Here is a 15,350-nt window from a genome sequence, read left to right as displayed (position 1 = left end):
CTTCTATTACTCAAGACTTTAGAGCTTTGTTTTTTATGCTTTAAAAATTTGAACTTTGTATTGCTTTTTACAATATTAAAAACAGTTTATGCTCACTGTATAAAAATGAAAGCAAAAATTATGCATAATCTATGCATGTATATTTAAAATAATGGGTTTCCAGGGGAGGGGAGTATAAGGGTGATAAATGGTAAAAGAAAAATACAATAAAAAATAAAAATAGATTTCATAAAAAAATTTAAAAAATAAAATAATGGGCTTCCATATTCAAATCGGTTCAAGTCCACAAATATTTATTGAGCATCTACTATATGCCAGCCAGTATTTTATGAACAGGGGATACAGCAATGAGGGAAATAGATGAAATTTCTGTTCTCTGTTGAAGTTGGAGGAGATAACTCAAAGGTGAGTAAATGATACTGTATATTAGGAAGCAGTAAATGCAATGGAGAAAACCGTCAGGGAAAAAGATGGAGAGTTGAAGGTGGATGTATTGAGATTTGAAAGCAGTGAAGGAATGATCCATGAGGATATCTGGGGAAGACCATTTCAGCAAAAGAAATCGCAGATATAGAGGAATTGGAATGTGCCTGATTGTTTGAGGACCAGCAAAGAGGCCACTGTGGCTAGAGCAGAGTGACAAGGGAAGTGGGAAACTGAGTTCCTAAAGTCCTAAAGGTAAGGGTAGCGTGGGGCGGCACAAATCCTGCAGGGCTTTGTGGGCTACTATAAGGACTTTGGCCTTTTACTCTGAGTGAGATGGGGGACTCCTCTGGATACTTATATTGTTTCCAGCTTTTTGCTACTACATAATATGTTTTGTGGTTTTTCTGTACAAATTTCTGTTCACATGTCTGAGTACTTCCCTAGGAAAAGTTTGTATAAGTTAGATTTCTTGGTCACAGGTCATGAATGATTTGAAGCTCTTGATTTATATTGTGAAAGGGGCTTTCTAAAAGGTCTGGACCCACTTCTAATATACTTTAACTCAACAAATATTTATTGATTACCTAATACACGGCAGACTGCTCTAGGAACTTAAATACATAGGTGAACAGAGTGAATCTTTTATTCTCAAAAGCATCATGTCAGAGTGATTCTCTTGCTATGTGCTTACCAGCACTGAGTATTATCATTTTTAAAACGCTTTAAGAAACAATAGGCAAAAAAGAATGCTCCAGTAATATTGAATGATGAAAAATGGACACTGTTAATATGTTCCTTCGGGTTTATTTGATTACTAGTGAGGTTGAATTACTTCCCACACATTTTGTAGCTAATCAGCCAATTGTCTTATTCCTGTTTAAAAGCTCTTAAAAACCTTTGAAAATAAGTTAAGGGAGGAATGAAGTTTGGAAACATTATAAGACAGCATATATCTTGGGAAATAAGTAGTCCTCAAGTCAAGTACATAGGCTTTACAAGTTAATTTGAATCCAAAGAACATATATAATGCAACTCTCACATTCTGGAGAGGACTAAATAAGTCAGGAGCACCTTGCTTACTTCCAGAGAACTTGAGAACTGCCACTCCAGACAAGACATTTCCACCCAATATTGTGACATACGGCAGAATGGTGGGATGCTTTTCCTTAACAATCTCAGCATTCCAGTGTTACATAAGAGCTCACTTTATTTAATATCAAATCTGGTTTGAAAGCATTTATATTTGCAAGCTGTATCACTTCTTGAAGGTTTTTGTTTTTGTTTTTGTTTTAAAGATTTTATTTATTAATTTTGAGAGAGAGAAAGGAAGGGAGGGAGAAAGAGAGGGAGAGAAACATCAATGTTTGGTTGCCTCTCAAGAACCCCCTACGGGGACCTGGCCTGCAACCCAGGCGTGTGCCCTGACTGGGAATCGAACCAGCGATCCTTTGGTTTGCACACTGGCACTCAATGCACTGAGCCACACCAGCCAAGGCTTGAGGTTTTAAATTGCACACATTTTTCTACCCTCTGTGTAAGCAGGACTTCCTTTACTCTTACCTCCCCAAAGGACTACAGACTGTAACAGAATGTACTCTGGACTGTGATAAATAAAAAGTATAACTCCCCTGTAGCCCATCATAAAAAGATTTTCCCTGCTTTTAAAAAATTGAGACATAATTTTAGTTTGTTTGTTTGTTTAATGGGTTCATTATTTTATTTATCCTGTTGTATACACCCTGGGTGGTCTTTCAAATGGTGTTACAAGCATCCTTTCTTTCATTCTTTTTTTTTTATAGAGAGCGAATTGAGATGAGATTGAGAATTCATCCCAGTGGATTCAGCCATCATCCCAATTCTCTTATAATTTATTATTTTTTTATTTTTTTATTGTTGTTCAAATAGAATTGTCCCCATCTTTCTGCTACCACTTTCCCCTGCCCCACCCACCCCCACCTCCCACCTTCAATCCTTCCCCACTTTGACTTTGTCCATGGGTCCTTTATACATGTTCCTTGGTGACCCTTTCCCTTCTTTCCCCCATTGTCCCCCTCCTCCATCCCCTCTGGTTACTGTCAGTTTGTTCTTTATTTCAATGCCTCTGATTATATTTTGCTTCCTTGTTTGTTTTGTGGTTTCTCTTATAGGTTAGATCATATGGTATTTGTCTTTCACCCCCTGGCTTATTTCACTTAGCATAATGCTCTCCAGTTCCATCCATGCTGTCGCGAAGGGTAGGAGCTCCTTCTTTCTTTCTGGGGTGTAGCTTTCCATTGTGTAAATGTACCATAGTTGTTGTTTTTTTAAAGATTTTATCTATTTATTTTTAGAGAGGGGAAGGGAGGGAAGAGAGAGGGAGAGAAACATCAATGTGTGGTTGCCTCTCACATGTCCCCTACTGGGGACCTGGCCTGCAACCCAGGGATGTGTCCTGACTGGGAATTGAACCGGTGACCCTTTGGTTCACAGGTCAGTACTCAGTCCACTGAGCCACATCAGCCAGGGCAAGAGACATAATTTTAAAATAACATATAAAATTGTGTAAGTTTAAGGTGTACAATATATTGATTTAATAAATGTATATTGCAATATGGTTGCCATAGTAGAGTTACCTAACACCTCTGTCAGTGTCACATAATTATTTCTTCTACTGGTGGGGACAATTCAGATCTACCCTCTTAGCAAGTTTTGTTGTCTATATTTACTGGACCATGTATTAGAGCTCCAGGACTTATTTATCAACTAGTTGTAAAATTGTACTCTTAAACAACACCTGTCCAAGTCCCCGACCCCCCCAGCTCCTGGTAACCATCATTCTGCTCTCTGGTCTTTTGAGTTCAGTTATTTTTTTAGATTCCACATATAAGAGATATTATACAGTATTTGTATTTGACCACTTTTCTCTATTTATAATAGTGGTTACATTTGAGAAGAGACAATCAAGGGTGGGCAGGGGGGCTTCAATTTATCTTTTCGATCTTTCTGTAGTTTGCATTTTATTATCTTAAATAAATGTGACTTAAAAAAAATCCCAGCAGGGTTATCTGGATAGAGCTAATCTTTTGTTCTTATTTTTTATTTTGTATCTCTATTAGAATAAAAACTGACTAATCACTTATTATTTTAGGAATTTCCAAATTTGCTAATACAAAATCTCTGTGTGTGTGTGTGTGTGTGTGTGTCTGTTTTTTATGTCTGCAGGAATATAAACCAAACTGCTGATGTGTGGGCCTGATTTAAAGATTACTTGGGGAGTGGGAGAGGGAGTCGTGTTTCATTTTTTACTTTATACACATACATAGTGTTTAAGTTTGTTATAGTGAACATGTACCACCATTCTACATTTTTTTAGAAAAGAAATTAACTATTTTCCCCCACCCCGAGGTTAAAAGTGATATATGCTCATTGTGGAAAATGTAGAAAAATATAAAGAAGAAACTAACAATCAACAACAGTTAACATTTTAGCATGTTTCCTTTCAGGCTTCCTTTTATGAGTTTTTTACATAGTTGAATTAATACTGTATATAGTTTTGCATCCTGTTTTGCTCTCTTAACATTAAAACATAAGAATTTTCCCATGTCATGATAGTATTTGGATGGCTGTATCATACATTACTTTATGGTTTTGTCACAATTCAAACCAATTATCTATTTCTTTAAGTTGACTATTCAGGTTCTTTCCAGTTTTTCCACATTAAAAATGATTCTCTGGTGAGCATCTTAGTAGTGAAATCTTTGTTTGCATTTCTGAGAATTTCCGTGGGATAGAGTCCTAGAAGTGGAATTACTGGACCAAAGAGTAGATTACTAGAAGTGGGAGTAATGGATAGAAAATATTTTTATGGATAACAAGAGGTTATACTAATTTTTACTGTCTCCACTAGTGTGACAATAGTCTCACCACTCTCTTGCCAGCATTGTATATCATCCTTTTTTTTCTTTTATTTTACCTATGAGAAAGTGGTCGGTGACAGTGGTCTCCATATTTTTCATTACTAGAGAGACCGAACATTTCTCATATGCTTATTCACCATGGGTATCCCCTCGTCTGTGAGTTACCTATTTCTCTTTTTGCCCATTTATTGACTAGAATCTTCTGGATTTTCTTATCAATTAAAATGAGCTCTTAAAAGATATCTATCTACACTTTGTCTGGATATTGATTGAAAACAAAAATAATTTTTCACAAGTTTGTTAATTTGTAAAACTGTCTTGGCCACATAGAGGCTGTTTTGTTTTTTTTTTTTTTTTAAGGTAATTTGATCCTAAGTACAGACGAGTTTGAGCCTGTTCCGCTTTGATTAAATTGAAGAAGTTTGACAAAAGATCTGAGAGGACCATTGCAGCTAATCCTAAATTTAGATCTGTGAAAAAAAAAATGCATGGGCCGACTTAAAGACTGTTCAGCTCACATACACTTTTAAATGATTTAATAAAATGGGGTGGGGGCAGGGATGGAAGCAGTTTGTGCCAGAAATTTTTAGAATTCTGAGGTACGAAGCCAATTCTCTCAAGTCTCCTGCATGTTGGGAAGGGGAGTAAATTATGAGCAAGTGAGCAGAATTCCTGATGGAAACGTACAGCTCTGGGCTGCAGATGTGGGCATGGCTTGGTTTTAATTACCCCCCATCTTTTCTTCCGTTCCCCTCCCCCTGCCACCATAAAGAAGAAGGCCCGATTCTAAAGGGTATAGACAGCTTCCATAAGGCCTGCTCCTGTGCAGACGGTTAAGCACATCAAAGGTCGGATGAAATACCTAGAAAAAGGAACCAAACCTCCTGCCTTCGCCTGGGCTTTAGTATAGGGTTATTGTGACTGCCAAGAGTAGCTCAACAGAATTCAAGCAGAAGAACGCTGCCAAACAAAGAAAGTTTTCTCATTATTCTAAGCACCTCCCCCTCAAAAAAAAAAAAAAAGAGCAGCAATAGAACGTTGCTTACTGATGCATTGGGACTGAGAAAACTGGTGATCGTAGTTTAGTTTTCTGAGAATAAGCCCAGAGTAAATCGGGTGATCCGGTCAGTTTCCCCAGATATTACAAGAATTGTCAGAAGAGGGCTTATGCGCCGACTTCACCTATCCTGGGGGTGTCCGTCCCACAGCATCTGGGGGGAGGATTTGAGAAAGGTTGTCAAAGAAGACAAATGGGGGTTCCCAAGGTGAGAATGGGTAGGCTGGGTCTTGAAGGTGGAAAAGGGAGCTCGAAGAGGAAGTTTCCTGTCGTCTCCTATGAGAGCCGCGTGGTCCTGAGGGATGGACGGGGAAAGGTGAGGCTTTGGGATAGGAGGCGGGGGCAGAATCCTAAAGCAAGAGAAATGGAGTCGGTGTTTGGCGCGCATCAGGTGGCGGAGGGGGCCTCAGACAAAGCCCAGCAGAGCCAAGCTTCTCTGAGATGGTCGGTGTATCTGGAGCTAGCGGGGTGCGTGGTAGAACTGCGCGCACAGTCTCGGTGATCCAGAGAATGCATGCTAATGGCGCCAGGAAGGCCTGGGGCCTCGCAGGTGAAACTGAGGGGTGGACTCAGAGCTCTCTCAGACGCAGGGAAGGCGGGATCCGGCGGGGGGAGGGGAGCCACAACCCGCAGGAAGGTGGGGGGCCTCAGCTGGGCAGGGCTGGATTCAGCCTGGCAATGCGCATCCGCAGCTTCGGGAGAGACTGGGCTAGGAGACTCCGCCTATTTCAGCCCCGCCTCCGCCCCTCCCGGCCCCGCCTCCTCTCCTGATTAGTCCTTGTTCGCCTAGCGGAGCGCGCCACAAGGTAGTGCGGAGAGGGAGGAGAAAGCATCAAGTTCCGGAGCCTTCCCAAGTCCGACCCAATCTTTGCTCCAGTGATCATGGCTGCCGAGGATGTGGTGGCGACAGGCGCCGACCCTAGCGAGTTGGAGGGCGGGCTGCTGAACGAGATTTTCACGTCGCCGCTCAACCTGCTGCTGCTCGGCCTCTGCATCTTCCTGCTCTACAAGATAGTGCGCGGGGATCAGCCGGCGGCCAGCAGCGACAGCGACGACGACGAGCCGCCCCCACTGCCCCGCCTTAAGCGGCGCGATTTCACCCCTGCTGAGCTGCGGCGCTTCGACGGCGTCCAGGACCCGCGCATACTCATGGCCATCAACGGCAAGGTGTTCGACGTGACTAAGGGCCGCAAGTTCTACGGGCCGGGTACGGCTGCTGGCCCCGGGGACGCGTAAACAAAAGAAGGGGCCCAGGCATGAGGATGAATCCGGGAGGGGCAAGGGGGTAGCGGGACAGTCTCGAGGGGAGGAATGGCGACCGAGCGAGTGAGGGCGGGCAGGCAGAGAGCCGGGCGGTGGTGGCAGGGCGGCTTCCCCAGCGGGCGGGGGGTAAGGGGCGCTCTAGAAGGTCTGCGGGCCAGTGGGGGCGCAGATTCCCCTCCCTGCGCCAGCGCCGGGATGGGGGGTGTGTGTGTGGAAAGGCTGATGTTCTTAAGCCGGGGGTAGGTGGGTGAGAGCGCGAGGCTGGAAAAGGAATGTGGGGGAGAAAACAGAACGCAGTGTTAGGGGAGTGTCGAAGGTATCGGGTTTGGGGATTTCTGGAAGGAGGGGGTGGTGCGGGAGGAGGGAGGCCTAGCCTTGGAGAGGACGCGAAGGCCGATGACGCCAGGAGTAGCTATGGTGGAATGTGAGGGTGTGGGAGAAGAAAAGGGAGATGGGATTAGCAGCAGGTATAAGCTTCGTGCGTGGGGGTGAGTGATATGTGTGTGCGTAGTCAGTGTATGTGGCTTGTCAGGCGTGTGTGCGTGCGGGCGCTTAGAGTATGGCATGTGTCAGGTATGTGTTTGGTGTGTGTGTGTGCGTGCGCGCGCGCGTGCGCTATGTTTAGCAGATGGGGAAAAGCTGGAAGGTGAACAAGGGCGGTTCCATAGGGAGAAAGGAGCTGGTTGAGGGAGGAATAAAGGTTGAATGTGACGGACTATGCGAATGCAGCAAAATGAGAAGGTAATGCAGTACTTTAGTCTATAGCAGAAGAGAAAGGACTAGAAGCCAAAAATATTAAAAATGGAGGGAGGGAGAAGTGGGAGGATCCTGAGAAACAAAGGGGGTAGGGCTATGAAGGCTGCTGGGTGTGGAGATTCAGGAAAAGCCAACCAGAAGGGAAATGAGGGGTGGGAGACTGCTGAGCTGTTGGAGGGGGCAGGCTTGAAGGGGCCTTTGAGATAAGGCTCTTCAAGCCGGGTTGAATCAGAATCACCTGATGCTCCTGAGGAAAAATACAGATTTCCGGCCTAATCACCATAACAACGGAAGACACGCGGTAGGAAAGATCCCCAGGAATCTACATTTCACACGCTTCTTTAGGCCAATTCGAGATGCAGCCAGGTTTGCAAAGTCCTGCTAAATAGAATCCATTCGCAGGAGAGGAGGAAGGGGTTTTAGTTCCTCCAATGTGGACTCCTCAAAAGCCAGGGAGCTCAGCGAGTATGTACATACTGGCCATGCTCTTTTTCCTGCTGCTCTGGAGAGAGGGAAGAATGTAGAAAGTAGCAATCTGGCCATCCCCACCTCCATTTTATTTTACTCTCCCAGTCCAACTAATCAAAATCAGATGTGTTAAGTTCTTAAGGAACTCCCCCACTTAGCAGTTTTTCCTTGTGGATCATTTAGAAGACCTTTCTGCAGGCATGAACCCATCAAAACAATTTGAAAATCACACCTATATTATTTGTCACTCAAGTGGCACACCAAGAAGCATTATCAATAAACATAGTCATCACTGCTATTATGAGCTACACCATAAAATAGTGAAAACACATGCATATGGGGCATCATCAAATAATGTTTGCAAAGGCATTGAGAGGGATGTAGGCCTGTGTAACAAGCACAAAACTGGGATTCAGGCAACCTGGGTTCCAGCCCTGGTTGGATCGTTGACCAGCTGCGTCAATGACCCACTGCCAAACATTGTTCTCTCTGGGCCTTAGTTGTCCCTCTTTAAAATGATAAGGGTAGCCCCTGTGGGATCTCTTAAGTCTCTATTCTGCACTATCCTGTGAGGCCATGATTATGTGACATTGTATGAAAAGGATGCTTCGTGTCACAATGGATTTCTAAGAATTATTCATTCGAGTGCCTGTTCTCTGTGTGGCACATAATTATGTAGGTGCTGGGACTATGGTGGTGAATTAAAAAAAATGCCCACAAGTCTCTGCTCGTGGAGCTTACATTCTAATGGATATACATTCTAATGAATAATACATATTCTCCAAAGTCTTAATGTTCCTCTCTGTGTTTAAGAATTCTGCGACCATAATTTCTGAAATGGTGAGGTCCAAGCCAGTACAATTGGCCTATTTTCAAGTGCTAGATGCCACCATTTCCATTAGAAAATTATGAAGGTTTTTTTTTAACCTTCTCTAGTGGAAAAAACATGTAACGATCATTAAAAGTAACAAAATTTTTGGAATCTTATTTGCATTTAAAAGTTGATCATAAATTTCCTCTAATTTATTTTAAAAATCCTAATGGATTGAGGTTTCAGCTGATGAGGCCATATTGAAACTTGATTCATACTTGGCATAGTGGTTACCTACAAAGTTTAGTATCAGGGTTGCTACTCAACCCTTGGGGAAACACATTGTTTAAAGGTACACTGCATTCTTTTCATTTACTTGTGCAATATTTAAATGAATCTTAACATCCACTTTAAGTACCTACAGAATGATTCACTGCTCTCTTAGATAAAAGTTAAGCATAATATATGTAATAGCATTCCGATGTTTTATAGAATTATTTTGTGGATTGATTCAGCCACCATTTTCCATGAGTTTTAGAATTTTCTTTGTTCTCTTCAAGCTCAACAAAAATAGTAACAGCTGATCTCTGCTATCTCTTTATTGACAGCGAAGATTATGTAACGTGGATAGATTTCTGAACCACTGATAACGCATAAAAGAATTTCTCCTGCAGGTGCCACATGTTAATATTTAATGCAGTCTCACAACCAGAGATCCTTTTGACAATTATGTGTTCTCATTAACAAAAACCTTAGTGTATGTTATCGTAAGAAAACATAACTTTCACTGGTGTTTAGCCCAGGTGCCTAGAGCACAGCCTAGGGTTCAACCTCCTAAAGCTGAATTCTGACCTGTGTACTCAGGTTATCTTGGATCAATCCTGACTGGCCCCCTCGCCAGGAGATAACCATTTATAGCTTTTTTATTAGCTATTTGAAAATCACAGGAAATGGATAATGTGTAAGATTTTGATTGTTTAAAAGTTAATAACAACAGGCCTTTTAGTATCCACTACATAATGATCCAAAGTATCAACATCACTTATGGTTTCCAAATGCAACTGGATATTTCAAAAGGGGGCTTTCTATGTTGATGGGTAAGGAAGCAATTTTCTGTATATGAACCACAGAGGAATGAACTCATAAAGAATTGGTCTTTGGTTTTGTTTTTAAAGAGGGGCCGTATGGGGTCTTTGCTGGAAGAGATGCATCCAGGGGCCTCGCCACACTTTGCCTGGATAAGGAAGCTCTGAAGGACGAGTATGATGACCTTTCTGACCTCACTCCTGCCCAGCAGGAGACCCTGAATGACTGGGACTCTCAGTTCACTTGTAAGCATTTTTTTCTAAACTGTTCCTGGATCAAATTTCAACCAGTAATGGGATTCAGGGCAGTCCAATAGTTATTGCTAAACAGCCTGAAACTTGGGAGCATTTTGATAGGCTCCTGAATCTTGGATGGATCAAGTTCATGGCTTGAAAGTAATTGCAGCAGTGCTGAGTCACTTGCCATGGTTGCATACCAACTTTTAGTTCATTTTCTGTGGGAACTTAAGTTTCTGGTTTTTCAGTTTTTGAGAGGATTGTATAGATTCCACACTAGGATTTGGTTGGTGTGAGGGAAAAAGACTGGCCATCTTGGCTACAGAAAGGGGTTTTCATAAGTCCTCATTTGCAGAGCTTGCCGTTTAAAAGCAGCCCACATTTCTGTTAAAGAATGGGAGACTTGTATTCTACAAAGCAGCTTCTCTTTGAATCTAATTGAGCCTAACTGTAGGCCTCATCTACAAGTGATGCATCTAATGTGCCCAGCAAAAATGGTGTCTGCATTTTTAAAAAGAAAAAAAAGACACTTGTTTCCCGGCTTCTGCTAAGGGCTGCGATCCTCGGAGAGAAGTAAGATTGGAGGTTAAGTTCAAGTTTTGAGCACTGAGACATTGGCTTTTATCAACATTAAGTGTTTAATTATTCCTTTAGCCATATTTCATTGCTAAGAATTTGAATAATAATCTTTCCCAGCTTTGAAGCAATATATGAAGACCATGATCATTCCTTTTAAGGAAGTGGTTTTTTTCCATTTAAAAAGTGGTTTTTCTATTTGCTATTCCCTATAATTAGTTAAATATTACTGGCTTTTTTGGCTAAGTCCAACCATTTTCTTTGAAACTAATGCTGACTTCAGAGAGAGTTCTTGGTTAATAATTAGCCAGATATGTCTCTACCTTTAGAGTTTGGATCCCAAGCAGACTGTAGCTTTCAAGTCTAGAGGCAAGTCTTTCTACTTGGAAAACAATTCTAAAGTAGTCCCTCATTTTTGGCATCCTCAAGATGCCTTTGTAACAATAGATTCTTCTATATGAAGCCGATGAGCTATAATTTACAACTTAAAGCTCTATGTTAAAGGGCTTCCTTTCATTAATGGGGTAAAAAGTACCCCATAAAAAGAGGGATTTCCCCTCTTGAACTAAGGCTAACCCCCAATATTGTTGTGAAACTTCAGCTATACCTAGTGCTGGTGTGCATTCCCCTTACGGCAGGTTTCTCCAGTGCAACCCAGCTTTTGTCTTGAGCAGTCGCAAGCACCCTTGGAACCTTTATAATATATTCAGATAGGGAAGTTCCAATTGTTCCTGGTGATTATTTCACACAAAAACAGGTCTGATTACCTGGTTAGACAGGTTGGGTACTCCTTTAATTCCTACCCATAATCAGAAAGAGGAGGCTCTGTCCTTTCGTCCTCTGACATTGGGATGATTAACCCTGCATTAGCTTGGCCACAGTGATACAGCCATTATGGTGGTGGTTTGCTGACTCCATTCCTTCCCAGGCCTTGCATTCCGGTTTATCCCCTTAAATCTGTTTTCTCCAGCATCTCCAGTGCTCTGCCTCCTTTACCACTGCCTTTAACAATGTATAGCTTTTCCCTTGTGTTGGGGAAAATTTCCATCAACTATCTTCTCCATCTACTAGACTATTATCATTCATTCCCTCCACTGTCAAACAACTGTCTAATAAGTGGGTGTTCCTAACCACTGCTTCATTTCCTCTATACCTCCTTACTCCCAACAATATGGTTTCTAGCCCCACAATCTGATTGAACTTTCCCTGAGGTTTCCAAGGACCTGTTTCTTGCCAATACTTACTTCTCCAGTCCTTGTAATGTCATGTTCCCCTCCAGAGTACCCATTTCGATCCAAATGGAATCTCCAGTTTCCACTTCATTAATTCATGTTTCCAGTTCTCCTTTAAGTTATTTCATATTCTTCCCTTTCCATTCCCATACCAACACCCCCCACTACTCCTGGGTCTTGTTCCTTCTCATAACTGCTGGCCTCTTGGTCACCCTTTTCCTGATCTCCTACTGTAATCTGCCCTTAACACCACAAAGGTAAGGTTGCTTAAAGCACTATTTTACCTGGTGATGCCTTTGTCATAAATCTCCAGTGCCCTTTGCCTCCTGTAGGATAAGTCCAAACCCCTCAGGGTGGCTTTCCACATCCTTCATAATACTCTCCCACACTGCTTAGCCAACCTTACTCCTACTCCTGCTGACTTGGTCTCTATTGCTTCCCAGATACGTTCATTCTCACTTGCATGCTTTTGTATATGGTGGTTTCATTTTCTCAAAATCCCTCCCCAAATCCTTCTTCACATTTCCTAAAGTGTATTCTAATTAACTCATAACAAGCCTTCTAAACCTATATGCAACACATTTGAATACTCATTGCACACTCATTGTCACATTGCTACATGTTTTATATTTCTGTCTTCTGAACAAAACTCTTAAGAAGCCTGATGCATTGCTGAGTAGATTGTAGGCCTCTAATGAAAACTTAAATATGAACTGTGGTAGTGATTTCCTATTAAACATGAGAATGACCATTTATCTCCATTTATCTTTTCTTGTCTACTTCCAGTCAAGTATCATCATGTGGGTAAACTGCTAAAGGAGGGGGAGGAGCCTACCGTGTACTCAGATGAGGAAGAACCAAAAGATGAGAATACTCGGAAAAACGATTAAAGCATTCAGTGGAAGCATATCTATTTTTGTATTTTGCAGAACCATTTGTAACATTCCAGTCTGTCTTAAAATGTGGTGATTTCAATATTTAGAAAAGTTTTGAACTTGCTGTAAATTTTTTTTTAATTAACATCACTAGTGACACTGATAAAATTAACGTAGAATGCATGATGATTGTGTGTCATAAATCCAGAAAGTGAGCTACAGTGCTGTAATACAAATGTGAGTACTGTTTTCCTTCTACCTGTAGTTAGTACAGGCTGAATTTAAATTTGTTTTTCCTGAAAGACAGGTTAAGACATGGGTATCTCTCCTAAACAGGTAGAAATGTAAAATGTGCAAAGTCCTTCAAGCATGAAGAACAAAGGACCAACTTTTAGTCGTGATTTCTCAATTGACTTAAAGCAAATCTGCAGTGTCCCAAAGGCTTTGATATTCATGAAAGAGCTGTCCAGTAAGAAAATGAAATCTCAGAGCAGGGCTTAGTTGTTTCTATACGGCATCATTGTCCTCCTTCGGACGCTTGGACACCCTCACTAACAGTTACCTACAGTGAGAATTAAAACATGATTTGAACATTCAAAAAAAAGGCTTTGGGGAAAATCAGCTGGCCTGCCTAAAAACCTAAATACGTAAAGACTGTAGGACTATCTTCCCGATCTCCATGTTCATGGTAGGGCAATGGTTATTTTATATGATTTGACATGAGGGCCACATAGAATAGGTGTTTGCTCTCCTAAGAGCCTGCACACACCCCTGAATAATGAGGAAACAATGCACATCACTCACCAAGTGGTTTTTGAAGTAAAGTATATTCATAAGGTAACAGTTAACTCTTATGTTGTTGCAAAACCAGAGCCACTGCAAGAGTAGTAGTCAAGTGTCTAGGTCTTTGATATTGGTCTAATGGTTAACAATAAACTTAGCTTAAGTAGATTGTACAGTTGTATGACTTTGTAAAAGTGTTATGTGAACAACTAGTGAGGTTTCAAACTCTTGTAATTGTAGTTGAATAGTATTTTCCTTGTCTTTTCTTGTGAACCATGTTTAATGGTTTTACCTCAAATCAGAAAACAAAATGAAGTGCTTTGGTCAGTTAATAAAATGGTTTTACCCAATATATTGTGTTGAGTTGTTTTTTTAAAATCTAAGGAACGAGATTAAATCACTTAATTTTAGCTTAATACTAAGATTTTCACTTTTGAATCTTTTGTTTTTGGTATTCCAAAAGAAACAAATGGGCAAAACTTAATAAAAGCCTCCCACCACAACCAAATACCAGCTGTCCTATTAAACAGTGAATTGGGCTCTGACTGGTGTGGCTTGGTTGGTTCGGGGGCTCATCCTGCAAAGCAAAAAGACAGTCACTGGTTCAATTCCTAGTCAACGCACGTGCTGGGGTTGTGGGTTCAGTCTCCTATTGGGGTGCCTAGGAGAGGCAGAGAGGCAACTGATGAATGTTTCTCACATCGATGTTTCTCCCTTCCCCTCAAAAAATAAAATCTTTAAAAAAATAATGGATTGAATTGACTTACTGTAACTTGCCAAATTTTGCCTCTTTAAATCAGAACTTTCTAAACTCAAACACAGACCTCCATTTAGGACTATATGTAGCAAGGATATAAAGCGATAATTTTAGCCCTGGCTGGGTAGCTCTGTTGGAGCATTCCTCTGTACAGCAAAAGGTTGTGGGTTCAATCCCATCAGGGCATATACAGGAGGCAACCGATTGATAATTCTCATGTTGATGCTTCCTTTTCTGTATTCCTCTAAAATCAATGAGGATTAAAAAAAGAACTTTTTAAAGGGATAATTTTACTGAATGCATTGTTACCAAGTGCCAAGGCATGGTTTTATTTTAAGATACCATTTGATCAGGGAAACAGGAATACTCAGAGTAGCAAAGTTAATTCACTTCATGTCAAAAGGGGGATATCAGATTTGCATATATAGTCGGTTATATAAACAGACAACCCATTACTCTGAATATTAGTGTTTTGCCCTCTTAATGTTGCCAGTTTTATTCCAAGATACGTACTTCCTGAACTAAAGTGGGCTCACAGCTTTGCATGTTTTATGTTGTTAAACCGTATTATTACAACGTTTTGTTTTTAAATGCGCTGTTTTCCCCAACTAGTTTTCAGTCAACAAATAATCAAGTTGCCTGTTTTGTGCCAGGCAACCTGTTATACCACCATATGCTTTGGGGAAAGGGTGGGAAAGAGAAGAACTTGGGCCACATTTGCAGCCTGAAATCTCATTTAGATGTTAAGATTAGGCTACTCCTTTTACAAAGTTTAACAGGTTTGTCTGATGCCAAGAGGAAAACATCCAGAGCCTGGTTAAAGATTCAATCCCAAATAGCCTGATTTTCCTCCAGTCAGAACTTAATCAACATCGTTTGATCACATGTGAAAGGATATTGCTATAAGGCAAGATTGGTCTAAAAACTTCACAAATCCAGTTCACATATTCGTAAGCCATTTTATGTAAAAAGCTCCATTCAAGATGAGGGAGCCACCATGGGCCAGTGGGGAAAACGTCAGGTGAACATGTTTGCTCTCCACCTGCTTTTTGTTCAACTCCTGCAGAGACACTGTTCTCAGTACCAGTGTCTGGGTCTTAAGCAGCATTCTCTAAATGCTTTCAGTAT

General features: G+C 41.3%; 1 protein-coding gene across 1 annotated transcript; it reads left to right on the top strand.

The window, feature by feature from the left end:
* The first annotated feature begins 6,174 nt into the window (after positions 1 to 6,174).
* PGRMC1 (progesterone receptor membrane component 1) lies at positions 6,175 to 13,809 on the top strand. Its single transcript, XM_054580321.1, has 3 exons — positions 6,175 to 6,586; positions 9,853 to 10,008; positions 12,594 to 13,809. The coding sequence occupies exons 1-3, from the start codon at positions 6,262 to 6,264 to the stop codon at positions 12,695 to 12,697; spliced, it is 585 nt and encodes a 194-aa protein (XP_054436296.1). The 5' UTR covers positions 6,175 to 6,261; the 3' UTR covers positions 12,698 to 13,809.
* The last annotated feature ends 1,541 nt before the right edge of the window (positions 13,810 to 15,350 follow it).

Source organism: Pteronotus mesoamericanus, unplaced genomic scaffold, assembly GCF_021234165.1.
Source record: "Pteronotus mesoamericanus isolate MK-2021 breed Mesoamerican mustached bat unplaced genomic scaffold, CSHL_Meso_final contig_57, whole genome shotgun sequence".
NCBI lineage: Eukaryota > Metazoa > Chordata > Mammalia > Chiroptera > Mormoopidae > Pteronotus > Pteronotus mesoamericanus.
This window is presented reverse-complemented; position numbering and strand designations above follow the sequence as displayed.